Genomic DNA, 21,259 nt, shown 5'->3' on the forward strand with positions numbered 1-21,259 from the left:
TAGTAATTGAAAATTCATGGACTTCCTGAAAATAGTGCCATGATGTAACTGTGTCTCTTTTAACACAAATGTCTGCATTGGGTTTTTACGTTAAAGATGGTCATGTTCATCTGTTTACAAGATCAATAGTTTTCAAATAACACAGCGTATAAAAATATAGAGTGAATTGTTGCGAGCCGTCACGCCTCTCATATCCCTCCGCTGTTTTTGTCCCCCTTTCAGGCTGTTTTGGTCTTTTCGCTGTTAGCAACGGAAAGAATCCGAGATAGCTGCAAACCCGATTTTGAGATAATAATTATATAACAAATTGACAAGAGGTGTAACACACATGTTCATTTCGGAAAAGTTACTAGAGCGTGTTGTCTTTTTTTAAATATATTTTTTTTCAGTTTTAATAGGAATTGTACAGGTCGCTAATTTAGCTAGCAACTGTTAGCCAGGCTAGCTGCTTAGCAAAGCATCCTCCTGAACAGGCACGTTGACTTTAGCCTGCTGGCTAAGCTAGGTCTTCGGATTGCCCAACGTTAGTGAGGTACCGCACACCGTCTCATCGTCAAGAAATTGCGGCGTGAAACTGGTCTGTTAAAGACGCTGTCTTTTATGGGATCACCATGTCAATGAAGGCCGGTGGAAATCGCAGCAAGCCCGGCGGTGGTAGCACCGCCGGTGCCGCCGCCGCCTCCGGTGCCGGAGGAAGCGGCGGGGGAAGACAGAATCTGGGCAGGTATGTGAAATTAGAACGTTAACATAGCGAAGCAAAAACACAGCAAGGAGGGTTGGTTTGACACGTTTTCGATATTTGGCCATAGTCACTGCCAAACGGTAGCGGTTGTAAGAGATGACATTGCCGTTAAGTGGTCCAAAACTAGTGCGTGTTTGTGAACGTTGTGCGGGCCTTGCGACGTGTTGGTCAGCCAGTTGTGCAGTTCAGCTAGCGAGGCCTGCCTGTCTGCTTGGTCCAGTGCTGTTGCAACTTTCGACGTGACATTATCTTCTCTGGCACGTTAAATCAAACATGCCACCACGAGGTTGATTTTCCATAAATACATGTTCGGGTGGACATTTATCTTTCCTCACATGAGTGTAGTACTAGTGACGCTGCTTGCCAAGTTGCTGGTATCAGTTTACTCTAAGCTTGAAGCCAAGTCAGCTAGCGTTAATTAGCCAATTGCCAGCCTATGCTTGCATTTCAGTTTTGTAACCGTTGGCTAATGGGGGACACGCAACGGCATTTGTTGTCTTTTGGCTGCCATGTAGCTTGGTACGTTACCGCAACATTGCTGCAACGGGGTTGCCAGGAAATGGATATAAAGCGTGTGGGCGCTCAGAAGAAAGGGGCGGGTGTGGAAACGGGGGTATTACAGACCGACTGGCTTTCAACCTTGACGTTGCCATTGCTGTTCGTGAGAAATAGTGTCCTTGAGGCATGACTTTCTCTCTACACGTCGTCCCAAGATGAAGATAAAGCACACTGTCAGTGCATGAACAGCATGCATGCTGTGATTTTTGGTGGTCAGGCTGCTGTTCACCGGTCACTAGGACAGCACTCCCCTTTCACTGCGTAGGATTCATCGTGAAGATGCTATAAATGAATATTGGTCCAGTTTATAACCATGCTCACAAAACCTGCACATTACAGCTCAAAATGGCATGGCTAAGTGTGTTTTAGAAAGCTTAGGGCTGATTTACTGCAACGGATATAATATAGGGGTTAGTGGCCATTGCTTACGTTGAATGGTTGGTTATGTGCCAGCTGCTGAACAAGGTGCATTTTAGGACATGCCTGGGAAAACTCTTAGCGGCTGAGTGTTTGGCTAGATTGCATCACAAACATCATTATTATAAGCATAATGTTTTGGAGACACTGGGGAAATTTCAGAATTTACATTGCACATTGGAAATGTGATCTGCAAGAGCAATTCTGTCGATCTTAAATATGAAGTCAATGTCCACAATTTAAACAATTGATCAAGTAAGAGGGCTGTGTTGATGGTTGTGGTGATGTCTCCACAGCTGAAATCGATAGTGATGGTAATAAATCTTATACTTGATAAAACCAAAGTGATTTCATTTTCATGTCTGCAGCTGCAAACATTTCACATGTCCTCTTCAGTCATAATCTCAGTAAAGCATCATTATAAGACCCTCATGTATTCTTAAACCTGGTTCTCTGTAGTTTGCTACAAGTGATTGTAATATGCAGATACTTGCAGTATGCTGTGAAAGTATATTTTAGAAATGAGGTTAAGGTTAAAGCAAATTATATAGCTTGTATTGATTAACTTCAAGTGCACTTCTGTATCATCTTAATCACTGCCTCTTATGATTTCTCTTAGTGAGTTGCACATATCAGAGCATGTGCTAAGTCAAGTCTTTATTTATTTTATTTTTTACAGTTGATGGTGAGTTTGACAACAATTTAATCAAAATGCGATTTTTTTTTTTTCTGTCCCTCAGGGGGAGACACAGTGGCAAAGGTCCAGCAGCAGTGAGTAACCTGTTATTTTTCATATACATTTGAGAAACAAAATTACCTTCAAGCTTGAGTATTTTAAAAAACTTAAAAAATAAAATAAAATAAAAAAATACAGATTTTTGAACATAGTGATGGTGTTTTTTTCCTCTTGAGGCATGTCATTGGTGGGCACCAGAATTTATCTTATGCAGGAAAAACCCTCACAATGCTTTAACACTTCTTTTTCTTGGTTTCCTCTTTTTAAAGCATTTTAATGCCAGAGAAAGCATAAATCCAGATATCGCCTTTTTAATTGCATTAAGAATGGAACAAGTGTATTGGTATTCCACAGTGATGAGACATTATTTGGCATCTTTTTTGTGCTCAAAATGGGAGCATCAAAATTAATTGTATCTTTTCTTTAGGTCATTTTCAATGGTGTATATGCAAATATGAGGATGGTCCATGTCTTGACTTCAGTGGTGGTACGTTTACTGTGTGCCTACCTTGTTCCTTTTTTTTTTTTCTGTGTGTAATGATTATAAGAATATGCATAGTTGCAAAATTCCTTGGATGAAGTAGCCATGTGAATCATGCTTACTCTAAGTGAGTTAGTAAGAACATTATTTACTGCAGTCTGTTTTACCACATGCTGTTTCTTCAAATTGTTTATACAGCATTAAACAAAGCCTGTTGTAGAGATAGCTGGTTGCATAAAAGGAAACGAGTGATTGATCAATCAATGGTTTGCCTTGCAGAAAAATGGGTTTCTGAACTTATATTTTTGAACATGTAAGTTAAAATTTGTACTGAAAGGCACATACCGTATATAACGACAAGCCTCTTTAATTGTAGGGGACCAAGTGTGAGCTTAAAGTGAAAAATGGAGCCATCTATGAGGGAGTATTTAAGACCTATGGCCCAGAGGTAAGGCTCATGCATAATGTGGTATTCTTTATTGTGCCAATATGGAGGGAAATCTGTTACTTTCTCACTAGCTGAATATGATTAGGGTTAAATGTGATGGAGTCTTGCTAACACTTGGTACTAGTTTCACCCCTAAGGTGGTTTAGACCGGCATTGCTTTTTCTGATATTTGAGCATTTACCTTCCCTTTTAGGCTGAATTATTTCCCAAAAGTAATAATCATAAGTAAATTTGAGGTTTTCTGCTGATGCCAGGATTACACAAAGTAGTTTAATTGATAAGAGTGATGAGTGATTTATTTGACTAATAGTTAAAGGAAGCCTGCTACAATTTTCCAGATCTTTAATTCATAACCATACACCACATATCTTTCTTGTGATGCTTAAAACAGATCTCTTGAGATTTCTCAGTATGTTTTAGTTTTAGGGTTGTTCTTGAGATTGTTTATAGCTGTTTTGTGTCTCTAGCTACTGTGGAGTGTGATGGGCATGAAAGAGTGCATTGTCCCAGTCTCCTGTGTCCATAGTTTCTTGTGTCTTTTGCAGATAGTTTTTTTTTTTTTTTTTTTTTGCCCTCTGTGTTTCAAATGATATTTTTCTCCCTCAGTGTGACCTGGTGTTGGATGCAGCCCACCGAAAGAGTACAGAACCGAGCACAGGGCCCAGGAAAGAAGATATTGTAGAGAGCATCATTTTCAAGGCTTCTGATGTCGTAGTTGTGAACTTTAAAGATGTGGATCTAAATTTCGCCAGGAAAGGTAGTGTGGTCATATTTTTATTTTTTGGCAAAGATTTTTTTTTAGTTATTGAAACTGGAGATGTTATCATGCGCATATTGAAAACCTATGGACAATGTTAACTGGGTGAGTTTGTCACACTGTCCATTTACACATACGAAAATATAAACGTATGTCAGTGAATTCCCATCTTTGCATACATACAATGTATTACCCTTCTCAGTCTTCTCTATCTTGATGTTGCAGAGGCTTTTCTGTGAGTTAAGTCTTGTGTGTCTGCTCAGAGTGGCCAGTCATTGAAGTCTAATTTGATCTATCGATTGGTCCAAAGGTTGCTCTAGTGCAACAAGGACACTCAATAAAGGCTGAAGGAGCCTGCTTCATGTAATTCATGTACACCCATATGATTCTGCTTTGGACGATAATTGACTCTGCAGGAGAGTTTTGTTGTCTGAAAATATACAGGCATGAAGGTGTGAGGGGTTTTGCTTCATGATTTGAAACTATGGCACTACAATGATGCCACTTCACTTTAACAACTTGTGAAGTGAGTGAAATTTACACAGAAAGATAAAATGTCAAAAGTACCCATGTTTGTCTGCTTGCCCCTTTATTTTTTTTAAAGAAATGCTCAATAAGTGATCAGTTGAAATCATGGGATGTGAGGAGTGCACTAGACATGGCTTGACCCAAGCTCAGATTGTTAGAATTGAGTACCTTTACAACTTATATCTAGGTGAACCATATCATAAATATGTCTGGTATGAATTTAACTGTTGGTGTGATTGCCAGTCATTTTATCTGTCAGTCATTCTTCTGACTATCTGTCATCTGTGTGTCTCTCCTTTCCAATGGTCTAGTCTCCTCAGACACAGGTAATCTATGGCTGTTTTCTCCTTTTGCACATCTTTGTATGCTCTTAAAAATATGTACTGTGCTCTTATGTTAGACCTGTTAAATTAGATATTAAATTAGAAATGTAACGTTTATGAACATTTGGGCATGATGATCTATTTTTTTTTTTTTTATTTGCTGTATGTATTGTTACTGCATTTTGATTCCAGTATGATTCTCAAAGTTTTAGGATCACTGCTCTCATACACCCAAAAACTAAAAATGAGATATGTATTGCTGATCAGTGTTGCTTTATATTTTTAACTGCGTCTTCAGACTGCATGTTGCTTTCGGTGGAAGAATTATTCCCTCAAAATCATTCAAGCTGATTTTTGGAGTCTTTAAATATTATCCAGTTTTAACTTTTGATACAGCCTATGGGATACATTTGGGTAATTTCTTTTATACTAATAAAAACTCTATTTGTGTTAATAAGGTTACAAAGTGCTTTGTATTAAAATAAAATAAAAAATCACAGAAATTGTGAAAACCAGAGAAAATAGGATGGGGGGAAATAAACAACAAGAAGTGGCAATGATGAAGCAGTGACTTGTATAAGAAGAAGGTAATGTTTATTGCTTTTGTTTAGTTTATCTTTTATAGGATTTTTCGTAAACATCAGTTTGTTTGTTTTTTAAACCTTTCTTGGCCTTGCTCGAGTCATGTCACACTTAAATGGTAGATTATCAGCAACATTAATGTGATTCCATTGAAAGCAACTGATTCAAAAGTCATATTGGGCTCTCTTACATCATTTGTTTTCTGAGCATTGTTTTTAAAAGGTTATTAGGAGAAGTTTAATTTTGTTTGGCACTGAAATGCTTTGAGGTCATGTAATTAACTGCAGTCTAAATGCATGTTTGCTTACCTCTCACTATTCTCACATTTGATTTTAAAATTTTTCTTACTTTGTATAATTCCTTTGGTGGACAGTGTGCACAAAGCATGCCAGCAAACACTGGAAATATAAACCAGGTCTATTGGCCCAACTGCCCGTATGGTGTCAGTCTAATGTTTCTGAACTTGCTCTGTGCCTGAAACGCTTAAATGCCTTTTGTATTGTGAAATGAGTTATGATGTGTGAGATAAGCAACTCCAGGTGGCTGGTATGCTTTGAGCACATAGTTCACTGGTGCCAGATCTGCAAATGTGAGAGCAGACTTGGGCTAACATGAGATTAGAATTTCAATTCAGTTATAATTGGGGGTTTTCTTTGAGCAGATCTGTCTGTTTATGACTTTGTTGAGTCAATGTATTCCATACATTTACATAAAAATAATGAACATCCTGAAACAAGTCAAGCATTGTAGACACTGCTCGTAGCTGGATTAAATTTCTGATAAAAGTGAGCCATCTGAAAATACTGTAGCACCTAGAGACATTATGCTACATACTCTGACAGTGATTCAGGACTCTCCCTTTATTCACAAGTCTTGCCCACACTTCCAGACTCACCAATGCCAGCTCAAGAAAATTGCTTTTTTTTTTTTTTTTTTTTGGAAAGGAACCCCCCCCCCCAAAAAATCCTGTTGAACCTGTGTTTGGATGTAACTCGGTGTGTCTTTCTGAACCGTCAAACTCTCCATATAGACGTTTGCTGTAAGAACTCTCTCAGAGGCTCTTGAAGCATGATGAGCACTTTGTTTTCTAAGCAGTGAGTGTGGAGCCTGCGTGCGTGCATGCGTGTGTGTGGTATCATGCAGTACATAAATATATACATTCTTTTCTTCATGTTTCAGACAACTTCACAGATGCAGCAGTGACTGGCCGGATCAATGGCGAGCATAAAGAAAAAGATCTTGAGCCCTGGGATGGAGGAGAGACCCACAACTCTGATAGCCTCGAGTCTCTGGATACTGATGTGGTGAGAAAAGTATCAGACACCAGAAACAGGCTGGTGCTAAACTTGCTATATATTCAACCGAAACAAAGAGTTTGTTTCATGTGATCCAGAGCATTTAAATTTGTTCACATGCTGATTGTCAAATTCTGTCTCTGCTACTGTTTTCACATCAGTCTAATGGGTGGGATCCCAATGACATGTTCAAGTACAATGAGGAGAAATATGGAGTCTTGTCCACATATGACAGCAGCCTGTCCACATATACGTAAGCTTCTTCATGTTCTCCATGTATTTGTTTGTATACTTGTCATACTAGATATGTTTAATTTTGAATCTCTGACAGTAAACAAACGTTCACTCTTTAATCTGGTTTTATTATAAAATTAAAGACTTAGAACCATGCTGTCCCATGTTACTCCTTGTCTAACCTGAATTTATTTCCCAGGGTACCTTTAGAGAGGGACAACTCAGAAGAGTTCTTGAAGAGGGAGGCGCGTGCTGCCCAGCTGGCAGAGGAGATCGAGGCTAGTGCCACGTACAAGGCCCGCGTTGCTCTGGAGAATGATGAACGGACTGACGAGGAGAAATTCACTGCTGTTGTGCGAGGGGAAAGGGAGACTCACACACTTGGCAGGTGGTGCCAGGATATGAGTTTTTACAAAAATACTACGTGTTTCTGTGAATACACTTTGCAATTATGTAAATGTAATTGTGTTCGTAAACATATTTGAACGATTTTCAATTTTTATTGCCTCTTGATGCATTCTGTGGAGTTGTTAGAACTCGCATTATTCACAATTTATTGTTATAAGAATTTAAGAGGAGCTGGAAAAGGATACTGCTGAGCTTTGCATACAATCATCTGTGTTGTAGCTGTGTGCTGTCACCAGGGGGCACTGAAATAAAACTGTTGCTTTAGTTTATGCTTCTCTTGCTCATTTGGCTTTGCACTGGCAGTGAAGAACACAAAGTCATAATACACAAAGAACTTCTAAACTGAGTGTTAAAAATTTTGAACAGGGCCTACTACTACTGCTGTTAGTGCCTTTTTAAAAAAAAAAAATCATGTTGGAGTTTGTTTTCTGTCGGTTTTTTTCTAATGCTTCTTGTGCTGCATGTAGAACTCTATTGCCCCTTTTCCTGTTCTTTGGGAGGAATATTTAAGCCTACTAGACAAGTAGACAGCAAATGTTCCTATAACAAATACTTCCTATAACTGGTAATTAAAATTAAAAAATAAGCTCATTTTAGCTAATGACCACTTACTGGAATGGAATAAAGTATAGAATTAATTGCTCATCTTTATTATTGCCTTGTGTATATGTTTAGCTGAGTTAAGTCTGTTTGTATGTTTGTAGAGAGAACAAGTACATTCCTCCTGGTCAGAGAAACAGGGAGGCAATGTCATGGGGGCCAGGGCGTCAGAATTCACCTCGTCTTGGTCAGAGCTCAGCTGGACCCCCCACTCCTCGACCAGGACCCCACGACTACAGTCCCAGTTCTGGATCTGACCAGAGGGTGGTTAATGGAGGTATATTTAATATGTCACCTACAAATCTGCTGTTACTTGCTGCAAATCAAACACAGTCTTTGTGAGAGTAAAGGAGTGGATGAGTGAGTCACTGTTGTGATCAAACCACGACTCGAAATAAGTTCTTTTGCAGTGGCAAAGTGTTTGGGTTATTCTTGTGTTATCTTGTTAGTTTATTTTTATTTAAGCAATTTTTTTCCTGTTTCCCCATCCCTTGTCATTTTTTTTTTTTTTAAATTAAATTTCTCTCTTCTTTCTGTCCCCACTATACCTTTGTTTCCCCTGCACTATAGCTTGTGTCATCCTTGATCATTTGTCCTTGCCTCTTTTAGGTTCATCCCATTGGCCCTCACCCTGTCCATCTCCTTCCTCCCGTCCCCCTTCTCGTTACCAGTCCGGTCCCTCCTCCCTGCCTCATCGGGCAACCACGCCCACCAGGCCACCTTCCAGGCCCCCCTCTCGACCTTCCAGACCTTCCTCTCATTCATCCCACCTCTCTTATCCCTCCTCTTCATCCTCCCTTTCCCACCATGGGCCCACATCGCCAGCCTCCGCTCTGGCCAAACGCATGTCTTCAGAAGGTACCCACATCTCTGTGGAGTAGACCTGGGCAAAAAACACGAGTTGAAGGTGGAGGGATTTAAGTCACAAAGAAATGTGAAATATTTCAAAGTTGATGGCGATCAGTTTTATTTGAAAAATAAGTTTGCCCAGGTCTAGTGTGGAACAGCAGAAATAGGAGAAATTGCTTGGTCAGACTGAGTTGGGATCAGATTTGAAAAACTCTGATTCTCTGTCAGTACATCAGGCAGTTTCACCTTGGCATGTGGGTGCACCAATGTGTGCCATGCTTTGGGTGTGGTAACACTTAAGGCACCAATTTATCAACTTCTCTGGTAGATCATTCAAAAGAAGGTGCACGATGATATTCTAATTTAAAAAAAAAAAAAAAAGCTTGATGTTTGAGGCATGAGAAAGATGCTCAGAGATATTTGAATTGACAAATTTGATAAGTGGTTGTAATACCAGTTAAGTTTCACATGCGGTTTTTAAAAGTCTTCTCTGTATTCCACTCCATTGGGATACGAACTGTTGACCAGAAATGTGATCCGTCAATTTCCAGAGTTCCTCCAAAAAAAGCCCCCAAAAAACTGGTAGTGAGGCTTAATCTCTTGACGTCAATTATTTTTACTTGAATAGAAAAATTGTTAACTAGTGTTTGGCCTCTCATTATTTTTTTAATATGCTGTTACTGTAGGCCACTGTTCATCTCACTTTTTGGCCTTTGCTTTCCCATTTCTCATCTCTCACTTTGCTTGGTTGTGATGTGGTGTTTGATCACTTTACAGGATCATCTGTAATTTCTCCACTAGCATGCATGCAACAAATAACCTTACTGTTTGGTGTGATATTTATCAGCATGTAGACTTGAGTTTTTGAAAGTTTTTGTGAGGCACTGGTGAGTTAAAAAACAAAAAACAATTAACAGAGGGATGCTAGGAAACACATGTTCACTTTGCTGTCACTGTGTGTTTACCAGCTTCTATCCATTTGCCTCTGTCTTTATACATCTCTAGGTCCACCAAGGATGTCTCCAAAATCTCAGCGGACGCCTCGTGCTCACAGAGTGCCACCCTGTCGGACCAGTGGAGTACCCCAAGGAGTGGACTTAATTTCCCATAATCCCCCTGGAGAGTCCATAGTGACTCCACAAACCAGGAGCAGCTCTTCCTCTGGAGGGACATGGTCCTCAGTGGTTAGCGGAGGTAGACTATTAATCTGAATAGTTTGTACCCCTCAGCCATAAAAGGCTGATGGGATATTGTCACCCTGCTGGGTGGGCAGGTAGTGTGGACACCAAAGCTTGTGAATGCAATGTAACTTGAGAACAAGGCAACATAGGATTTTTAAATGCATCCCAATGGTGAACCTACTAGTCCAGTATTTTTCTCCCTTTGCAGAGATTTTAGTTTAATGCCACTGGAGGGCATATTTCAAAGCACCTGTTATTGTTTGTTATTTAACCTGAATGTGTTGTGAACACCAAATTCTTCTCCCCTTCTCAGCTCACAGACCTCGCTCCCCCCGACAGAATAGTATGGGTGGAGCTTCAGCTGGCTCCTCTTCCCTCCCATCACCTCAGACAGGTACAGCTCCTGTGGAAACTGTTACTACTCCAACATCAGCTTCCTCTCCTACTGCAGCTAGCCCTGCCCCCAGCATAGTCACTTCTTCATCAGGAGATGGTAAGCTGAAGTTTAACAAAGGACTGAGTATGAATAGTGATATGAAAACACGTCTGTTGGTTTTTATAATGAATAAATAAGTGCTACAATCAGAAAAAGCTATCATTAAATCATTTTGATGGGAGTAAGTAAACGTTCTTTTTTTGTATGTTTAGCAAAAGAATGTCGTGCCCAGGAGACTAGACAAACATCTCCTACAAACAAGGAGAACATCAAGCCTTTGGAAAGTTCACCTAGTTTTACAAGACAAGTTTGTAAAGGTTGGTAAACACTAGAAATTTGCATTAACTTGTTCTTTTTAACCTCAGAATGTTGAGAAGCAATACAATTTTAAACATGAGTACGAGGGTTTCTCATCTGTTCCTTTCTTTAGTAGTCGTAATGTAACAATGTCTTAAAAATTGATATTTCCAGAATCTGCATTTATTTCTCTCCATTCACTTTGCAGGACCGCCTTCTATACCATCAGACCACAGAAAACAAATAGATAATTTAAAGAAATTTAGTGTAGATTTTAGGGTAAGTATATCTTGAATTTATATGACATACAAATTGCTAAGATATGACTGATCTCATCTCATGTTTGTGAGGCTTTAGCAGAGGTTGTGCCCCTCTTCCACTCATCTTTCCTCTGTCCCTCTGCCAGTTGCAGTCTAGTTCCAACCCAGACCCTCCCTGTGAACCAGTGATGACCAAGTCTGCTAGAGACCCTGCAGACAAACCTAAAGATCTTCCCCTGGACAAAGCCTCCACAGTGGGGAGGGAGGCCACTGAAGATGGTGTTGTAGTAATTGCTGCTGGCACACCTAGTGGTACCCATGCTCCACCGACTACCACCACAAGCACCAGTAAGCCTGGCAGCCCCGCTGCAATGTCTCAGTCTCCCTCTGCTACTGACCAGAAGAGGCCAGGGCTTGATGTGACGTCACAGGGAGTTCAGACGACGGCCACCTCAACGTTCAGCGGACCCAAGCATGAAGAGAAGGAGGAGAAAAAAGAAGCAGTGCAGGAGTGAGTGGACAGGAGACCCATTCCACGAGAAAACCAAAAATGACTTTATTGCATTTTGTGTGGTCTGTAGTCAGTTTACTATAATGCACAGTAGGGATTTATTACTGTCCAAAACCAACAACAAATTATTTAATGATAAATATTTATTAATTTAAAGAAACACAATTTAATGAAGTTTAAGTAGCTTCAGAAACAAATTCTTCCTTTTCATTCCTTTTCTCTATTTGTTCTCTCTCTGCAGTCAAGTGAGAAAATCAACCCTGAACCCAAATGCTAATGAGTTCAAACCCAGGTTTAATACACAGGTAAGTTATAACCCACTTCTGCCAAGCTTAAAACATTTGGAAACCAAAAACTAGGTCTGGTATTTAATTTATTTATGTCTCTATATGCTTTTGTTTTTCTTTGTATTTTCCCTCAGCCCAAACCAGCCAACACCCCAACGCCTCCCCGGCCTCAAGGCCAGCCCAGCCCCTCCATCGTGGTCCAGCAACCTCCAACTGTTTATGGCCAGACAGTCTGTTTCCCCCAGATGTATCCGCTGACGCCAGTCAGCCCTGGAGTTCAGGTGAGATACACACCTGCATACTGAAATGTACATTATGGAGATATTCATTTTTATTCAGTGCAAATCACCCAGAGCATCACACTGTGATGGTATGAAATGCAGGGTTCATTCAGACCAACCCCTAACAACAGTGACTAACATGTCTATGTTTGTCCTCACGTGGTAATTTTCTTTCCTTTTCTTTGATTCATGCCTGCCATCATTATTTTCTCAGTGTATTTTATGTTTTTAAGGACAAAGCTCACATTTGTTGTCATTTGTTTCATTGTAAACTTTTTCCCTCCATGTAGCAGAAGAAGCATTAGGGGGGAAAAAGGTCCCCCTCCCCATGACATGTTGTTCCCTGTCTTCTTTTGAGAAGGTGTTAGTTACATGGTTTTCTTACAGAATGAACTGAGAAATGTTTAGGTGATTATTTGCATAACAAGCTTAGAAATGTTTAGTCAAAGCTTTTTTTAGAAGTTTAGTATAGATATAATTTTGATGTTGCATATATGTAGCTGTGATCAATACATTTCTTATGTTGCTTTAAGAAAAACTTGGTGATCCAACATCAGACACGTGCAAACGATAACAACTAAAAAGTGGTTCTTCTTCCCTTTTCTCCCCCTCCTCCTCCCCTCTCTCTCTCTCGCTCCATTAGAAAAGCATAATATGGAAGGTTTGTGAATTTTTCTAAGATTTCTATTTTTAAAAACTTTTTTTTGTATTATTTTTATTTTATTTTTTAAGCCCAATAAGTACTGGGATGTTTTGCTTGCTTGTTGAATTAATATCATCAGATGTTGGTTTGCCAACTTCTTATTGCAATTCTTCAGATGGACTTAAAACTGTGCTCATTTCCCTTTGTTCCATCTGTTTTCCAAACAAATGGCTGCAAGCTAAAATGAGTTTAAGCTAGCTTGTTTTTGCTGAAGGGGTGTTTGTAACACAAATGCATGGTGGACAATGTTAATGAGTTCAGGAACTGAAAAAACAGTATTATGAATGCTGTAAAAACACCTTTTTGGCTCGTGATAGTCAGGTGTAGAAAGTGCATGTGGCCCCAGGTAAGCGATGACTCCCACAAGCTCTTACATTCTAGTAAGCTGTTTGTGTTAGACAAAAAGAAGATGAAAAGTTTATCTGCAGCCAGATTGTTATTAAGGTTCCCAGACAAATGAGCATAGATGCACCCATGTTTATCCTCAGACTGTCTGTTTTATAATCTTGTTGGAAATCTCACAGAAAATTGAGTATAAACATGTTTTTTATTTTTTGTTTTTCCCTACCTTTCCTCGTTCCTCACCTCTCTCCAGTCTCCCATGTACCAGGTTCAGATGCCTATGACAGTGAGCCAATCTAAACCCTACAGACCAGGTAAAGGTGAGAATAACCACCGCTTTCTTTCTCTCATTTCCCTCCCACATAATCTTTTTTTCAAATTGGTGAACAATATTTACAAACCATGTGAATACATAAATATTTTTAACCAGCTATTTGGACAGTATGTGATAATAAGCTTGTTTTCAGAGTCAGCCCAAACATTGTTTACAATGTGGCATTGTTGTGGCATTTTTTTACAAAACGGTTGAATTAAAATGTCTTGTTGGTGGAGTAAATAAATTCCTAATGGGGTAAAAAACAAAGAGAGGGCTTCCTGCAGAAGCACACCACGCAGGAGCCTGCAATCTGAAATATTACCAGTCACTCAATATCATGATGAGGAGCTGAGAATAATGAAAGCTGAAAATAATTCCCCAGTCTTACATGAAGTGTGATGGATTGGTTGATTAATTACGTTGATTATTCATGTGGGGGATTGAGCTGCTTTGCCCACACAAAATCAAACGTGCAACAACAGCAATCGCTATACAATCATTTAAAGAATGTTGTATATTCTTCTCAGTACGCGGGACACCAAAAACCACTGATGCTGTATATGTTGTTTTACCACACACGCTTACCGACCTGCAATTATTACGCAAGTACAGAAATGCTGTTGTGCAAGTATTTTTGTAGTTTGCTTTTACAAGAGAGAGGCTTCAGGATTTTGTTTTTAATTTCTGATCTGGCCAATCTTTATTATCTTTCAGTAAGTTTAAATATGGCTCATAATATGATCAGTTGCTTGTGTTTTTTTTCTTCTCCCCCTCACATATAGACTTTACTAGTGTCTTTCATAGCCAATGACCCTTCTCTCTCACCAAAGCCTCTAGAGTTGGTATATATATGTGTGATATGGGATGTTGAACTTATTCTCCATCTTGCCCATCTCTTAACATAAATCTCTAGTACCCAACATGCCCCAGCAGAGGTCAGACCAGCACCATCCGCCAGGCACACCCACCATGATGCACCCAGCCACAGCAGCAGGGCCACCGATTGTAGCACCGAGCCCGGCTTACTCAGCGCAGTACTTCACCTGCAGCCCACAGCAGTTCACCAGTCAGCAGCTCGTCCAGCAGATGCCTCACTACCAGTCACAGGTATGATTTACTCTGGCACCAGCAGTATCACAACTATACAGCCTTTAGCAGCTCATTGAGGAAGGATAGATTGAACAGGCTCGTCTATTAAGACTCGTATGTAACCATTAAAGTTTCTCTGGTACCATCAATTAGAACTGGCAGTTTTTATCTCCCGCAGCTGTTCACTTGTCGGTGATTTGGCTGACAGATGCTGGTGATCTTTAGCAGTTTGATGGGGTGCCAATGTCATGCCAGTTTTTTTGTTTTTGTTTTTTTATCACCTCTGATTTATTGAGCTCAAAGTGTACTCCTGCTTCTTATACCTGAAGAGTTACTACCTGTTTGCTACAGGCTGTCATTGGAAAAACTGCAGCTTTTACTGCAGTGACTTAAAAAATCCTGGAAAATCCTCAGTAATACAAACAGCTAGGCTCAAGCACTTTTTGGAGCAGAGCCTACTCAAAGCACACATTTATATTTTTTTATGTTGATTACTAATGAATAGTAGATGGTATTGACAAAAAGATATCTGAGGCTTGATGCCAATACCACAATGACTGTTAAGTTGTGAAATGTAAAATAGGTAAATAAATGTAAGAAAATAAGTTAAACCTCATGAATGTTGCATTTTTCTTTAACACAGTCATGAAAGGATTTGGCCTCTTAAATACATAATTCTTTAAGGAAGCATTTTTCAGGACATATCGAACACACATCGTACGCACATAATCATTGATGCCCCAAAAATAATGAACCTTATGTCACTTTGATCGTCAGTGCCAATTAAATTGAGTGAAGATGGCCAGCTTTGGGATGAGACAGACAAACATGATCTCACACACAGGCTCTTTAAATGAAAGCTTGTGAGAATGTTTTATGCAACCTATGAACATAGAATGCATTACTGTAGATTTTATCAGACCACAGTTCATGTGATATGCCAGAACCACAGAGTGAGACCATAGAAGCCATTTTTTTTTCTCTTTCAGTTTCATCACAGCGCTTACAAATTGAGCTGGTGTTAAGAAATGCAAGTCGGCTAACTAATGATTACAAAAAAGTATAAACCAAGAAAGAAATAAGCTTCCTTTCTCTGAACAGATGCATCAGAAGCACAAAAAAGTGTTTATGTCCATATTTCATGTGCAGCCTCTGAACAAATGTTGGCTCTCTAAATTGGCACTCAGTTACCAAAACTGTGACGGCAGGAGTTGATAGAGGCTTTCCTCAGTTTTTTGGCTTCCTTTTTGCCTCTTTCAGGCACAGCATGTGTTCAGTCCAGTGATGCAGGGCAGTGCCAGGATGATGGCGCCTCCCACGCATGGCCAGCCCAGTCTCGTCTCTTCCTCTACTACACAGTACCCAGAGCAGACACACACCATGTATGGTACGTGTGCGGCCAATGCACGGGGTGTGATTTTTAATGCTTTTCACTATTACTAACGCCGACTGCTGTTTCAGTGTCTCCAGGGCCAATGCCTCAGCAGTACCCCCACCCTAGTGCCACCTTGCACCCTCACCCGCAGCACCCTCAGCCCTCTGCCACGCCTACAGGCCAGGCACAGCAGGGTGGACCACAACATGGAGGCCCTCCTAGCCATCCAGCTGCCAGCCCAGTCCAGCACCCACAGCACCCACAGGCAGCAGCAGGTGAGTGCCCTAAGGTTGGCGGTAGTAATTACCCCCTCCCCCCATGGAGCTGGATTTTTTTCAAGTGGAGCATTATGGTAATGTATACATGTGTTTATGATTTTTGTTGCAGCAGCAGCAGCAGCAGCAGCAGCCCAGGCCCTCCACCTGGCTAACCAGCCTCCACAGCAGCAGATGTATTCGGCCTTGGCACCCACGCCACCTTCGATGACCCCAGGGCCAAACCCTCAGTCCCCACAGGCATCTTTCCCTTCTGCTCAGCAGGCTGTGTATATCCACCCACAGCAGGTCCAGCATGGCTACAACCCCAACCACATGGCGCACGTGCAGCAGGTAGGTCACAGCCTGCTGTGAACGTGCTCAACAGCGACCACAGTGGCTCAAGCCAGGCAATCAGATTGGCAGTGTTTCCTGTGCTGGACTTAACTGTGGGTGTGAGAAAGGTCTGGGATCCATTCCAGTAGGTGTTTGAGTTTATGAATGGGTCATATTTGGCTTTTATTAATCCCTTTAAATGAGGTAGACATTTTGTTGGCAGTATGATCAAGTTGGGATGTAGCGCTGTCATTCTCACGGTACGCTGTGGGGTACAGAGGAAAAGAAACATTATTTCCTGATAAGAAGACAACCTAACCACGGAATTCAGAGATATTCTTGGATACCCATAGCAGTTTGGCCCCATTGAGTCTATGAAGGAATTCTTTAAATAGACCTATTGAGAGTTCCCTTGTTGCGTGTCATATATAGGCTATAGAGTTGATCACAGAGAAGGCTCACAATAAACCTGCCCAAAGTTTCAAATGATGACTTCAGTGTTTGTGCACGACTTAAGTTACTAAGTGATCAGTTTCAGTCTTTTCTACTCTCATATGTATGAAGTCAGTGAGAGTGGATGGCCTTAATATGATCATTTCAGACATGCAGCTCTGGCTTAGAGCAGCTGTTGTTCAAATAATCTGTTTATGAGGGGCAGCCAATCAGAAGGAAACTGGTTAAGGAGATAAAGCAGATTGCTTCAGAGGGAGGATGACTAATAGCTGACAGTTTTGGGGTTTTTTTTGGGGGGGGGTTCCCCCTAGATACATGAAACAAATGGGTTTCCTTAGCATTGTTACATTATGTGTAGTTATTTACCTGTTTGTGCTCTGCTCAGAATTGTACACCAGAGGCCACTCTGCAATCTGTCTGGCTGAAGAGTGTTTCACACATCAACTTTACTTCATCTATTGACCATTATAAATACAGATACCAATAGACTGCCAATTAGCTAATATTGCCATTGAGATACATCAATCTGTCTCTACTGAGGGCCTCCACCAAGGCCAAATATGAGATATGGATATTTTTAACTGTAAATTGTATGATGCTACTCGAGTGGAGCAGCTTTCCAAAGCCCTAGGATTGTGATTGGCAGGATTTCATACCCCTGTCTCAGTACAGTAGAGATATTATAAACCTTGTGTTTGGCTAAAGGAAGCTAAACTTTTTCTTCTAGTGGTGGATCCGTTTCAGATTTTGTCTGGGCATGTATAAGCCTTAAAAGCAAGACTTTCAAGGTAATCATTGTGCTATTGTCCTGTCCTCTGTTATCCTGGCTCTTCCTTCCTTGTACGTTAAGGAGACTTTTATGTGTGAAGGGTCGACCACAGTGAAAGTGCTCTTTTATTTTCTGTTTGTTCTACAGGTGTTAAAGTACTCGCACCGTTTCATTTTACAGGAAGTTTTCATTGCACATGGAAAACAAACGTTGCCGTTTCCAAGTCAAACTTGAAAAGTAAACTGTAACCTCGTGTTATTGTCTTAGCTGAAGTCACATGCTGTATGTGCGTTTGTCTCTGAGCCCCACCTTTATGTAAACAGGCTGCTGAAGAAGACAGGAAAAAAACATTCAGAATCATGCGGTGTCTGTTCAGAGCTGCTGCTCCTGTCGGTAACAGACAGGCGGAGCCGTGAAACGCTGTGTCACTGAAACTCATCTGATTCATCGTTTTACCCAGTCTGGCTTTTGTCCTTCTGTTGATCTCTCACTGTCACACTTTTGTTCTCACTCTGGCGCACTCACTCACACTTGTGCTCTTTCTCTCGCTCCCAGGCCCATATGCAGTCTGGTATTGTGCCATCCCACCACCCGGCACCCACCCATCCCCCAATGATGCTCATGGCTACCCAGGGTCCTCCAGCTGGTCCACAGCCACCTATGCCCCAGACTGCCCTTAACCCCATCCCTGTTTCCTCAACCACACATTTCTCCTACCTGGCACATCCACAAGGTATTTTTATTATTTTCCTTCCTCTATAAAGAGACTGTGTTGTTTTCCTTCTCTAATGTTCTTTTACATTACTAGCTCCTCTTTACACCTTTGTGCAAACTGAGGCAATAAGTGAGTACTCTTCATGGCAATGGTTGAAATATTTAGACTTCAATTCTTTTTGCATGGGGGGTGAGTGTCATTAATAGATATAATGGCAGTTAGCTGGGGCAATCACACATAATTTTATTTTTTTAATTCTTTGGACAGTTATTATCCCTCAGCCATGAAAGTCTGAGGTTCTGTCGTCACTCCCTGTGCAGGCAGGGGAGGCGTGGACACCCAAGTGTCGGTGCCATGGAGAACAGCAATGTAGTCGGTCATGTTCATGGACACAAATTGTTTTTTCTGTTTTTTTTTGTTACAGTCAGCTCAAAATAATGAATTTTAATAGGAAGTAAGATTTCTGTGTGGCGACTCCCGCGAACACAGAGGCCAAGAAAAGGTAGCTTTGAAAGAAGTGGCAGCTGCTGTATTTGACCCAAATCATAAACTTGGCGTGTAAAATTTGTCCTGTGTAGGAATTGATTCAGATGAGAATTTATCCCCTGGGAAATAAAGCAATAAATAAAAGTTGTGCACATGTTACACCTTTCATCTGATTCAGTTAAAAATGACCATAAAGAGGTGATTTTTGTATTATTCCCAGCAGGCAAATATGTGCGTGGACACTGCTGACACATAGGTCAGCAGTCACTGGTCAGAAGATTTTAACATATTGTCATATTCTTTGGGACAAAGTAACAAGTGTCCAGTCAGTACAAGAAACACATTTCACCCCTGAGTCATAAAAGGCTGAAAGATGTAAAGGTGGTAAAGGTGCATCCACTGAGGGGCTAATAACTAACCAGCTCTGAGCTAACTGCATTTAAACACTGGTCGAAGGTGAACTGGTGACTTTCAGATTGTGTTTTGTAAGGAAAACATCTGTCCTCTATTCGATACACACAATAAGAGCCATGCAGATGGTCGAGTCATACTGTGGGCTTTGCAGAACCATCAGTTATTTAAAGATAGGTCTTTAAAAAGATTCAGCTTGGGACACATGATCGGGGTGAGATTTTGAGTAATGGTAATTTCAGAAGAAACACACTTATTTTATTTTTTTTTTATCAGATATTTAATTCTCCTCAGGTTAAACCAGGGAAAACTCCGTCTTTAGGTGCAGATTTAGATGATTGGAGGAGAATTACTGGTTTGTTATTTGAGTGTGATTAAAACAATAGTTTGTATTTTGTAAAGCTGTCTAACGTGTTACAAAGAAACTTTCTGTCATCCCTGCAGTGCAACCTCATCATCAGCAGCAGCTGTAGATGCGTCAGCGAGCTGAGGGACCCGCTCTGCGCCGCGCTTCTCAACCAGAGCCTTCATAACCAGGCGATGAAGAGGATGAGAGAGCCCACCCTCTCCTCTCTTCCCTCATCCTCACCAGACATGCTTCACATCAGCTTTTCTCTTCCCTCCCTCCTCCCTCCCTCCCTGACCAGGCAATAAGAGAATGTTAACAGGTTGATGCAGTGACATGTTTTAACGAGCTAGAGTTTTAACAGACAAGACTGCTCCTATTCAGGCCCCCCACACACAAGCACACACGCATACACATACAGATCTGCAAACACAGATAGTTATACCTACATCTACACACACTTTCAGGGGTCCCAAATTGCAACTTAAGTCAGCTTGCCAAGTAAGAAGTGAAAGAGAGTAAACAATCAGCGAGTGTGAAGAAGAAAATTCAACTGGAACTCGTAATTTTTGTCCGCACCTTGTTATGAAAAGAATCTTCCAACCTTTAGACAGTATTAATCCTACTGTTTATTGCTGCTGCTATGTGCTGCATTTATTTCCAGACTACACGACACGTTTCTAACCAAACTAAAAATGAAACATGACGAGAAACTTTCTGTGAAATAAACTCATGTTGGCAGCCGAGAGGACAGGAGAAAGTGTTATGAAATTATAACGGCTGAGGTGATCAGATCCCACTTCTCACCCGACCCTTATGTAACTTTTAAGTTAAAACTTTTACTTTGTAGATAATATAAATAATTTAAAAAATGAGCAAAAAAATTTAAAAACAATAAAAAAGTTTTAAAAACTGAACTGCTTCTTGTGGTTTGCTTGTACTGTTGGTGTGTCGTTACTGTGAACGTGCACTCTTGTGTTCTAGCTTTTTACAGTGGCTTGCAAAAGTATTCGGCCCCCTTGAACTTTCCCACATTTTGTCACATTACAGCCACAAACATGAATCAATTTTATTGGAATTCCACGTGAAAGACCAACACAAAGTGGTGCACACGTGAGAAGTGGAACGAAAATCATACATGATTCCAAACTTTTTTTTTTTTTTTTTTTTTTACTGCAAAGTGCGGTGTGCGTAATTATTCAGCCCCCTTTGGTCTGAGTGCAGTCAGTTGTCCATAGACATTGCCTGATGAGTGCTAATGACTAAATAGAGTGCACCTGTGTGTAATCTAATGTCAGTATAAATACAGCTGCTCTGTGACGGCCTCAGAGGTTGTCTTAAGAGAATATTGGGAGAAACAACACCATGAAGTCCAAAGAACACACCAGACAGGTCAGGGATAAAGTTGAGAAATTTAAAGCAGGCTTAGGCTACAAAAAGATTTCCCACGCCT

At 40.7% G+C, this 21,259-nt stretch overlaps 1 protein-coding gene across 2 annotated transcripts; it reads left to right on the plus strand.

Moving 5' to 3' along the window:
• Positions 1–211: 211 nt before the first annotated feature.
• On the plus strand, positions 212–20,678 carry atxn2 (ataxin 2). Of its 2 annotated transcripts, none has more exons than XM_085367407.1 (26): positions 212–724; positions 2,458–2,488; positions 2,881–2,940; positions 3,311–3,382; positions 3,989–4,139; positions 4,979–4,993; positions 6,752–6,876; positions 7,029–7,120; positions 7,301–7,489; positions 8,214–8,386; positions 8,719–8,967; positions 9,964–10,152; positions 10,453–10,632; positions 10,788–10,892; positions 11,081–11,151; positions 11,279–11,643; positions 11,885–11,948; positions 12,065–12,211; positions 12,855–12,872; positions 13,510–13,576; positions 14,486–14,679; positions 15,922–16,048; positions 16,123–16,311; positions 16,427–16,644; positions 18,404–18,581; positions 19,905–20,678. In XM_085367407.1, exons 1-26 carry the CDS (start codon positions 612–614, stop codon positions 19,931–19,933), a joined length of 3,411 nt encoding a protein of 1,136 aa, XP_085223533.1. In that variant the 5' UTR covers positions 212–611; the 3' UTR covers positions 19,934–20,678. The 2 variants fall into 2 exon arrangements, with proteins under 2 accessions (XP_085223533.1, XP_085223534.1); XM_085367408.1 differs by lacking the exon at positions 19,905–20,678 and adding an exon at positions 18,657–18,766.
• Positions 20,679–21,259: the final 581 nt, after the last annotated feature.

Source organism: Diplotaxodon limnothrissa, linkage group LG12, assembly GCF_057381915.1.
Source record: "Diplotaxodon limnothrissa isolate DT_005_m linkage group LG12, D_limnothrissa_male_GT1.1, whole genome shotgun sequence".
NCBI lineage: Eukaryota > Metazoa > Chordata > Actinopteri > Cichliformes > Cichlidae > Diplotaxodon > Diplotaxodon limnothrissa.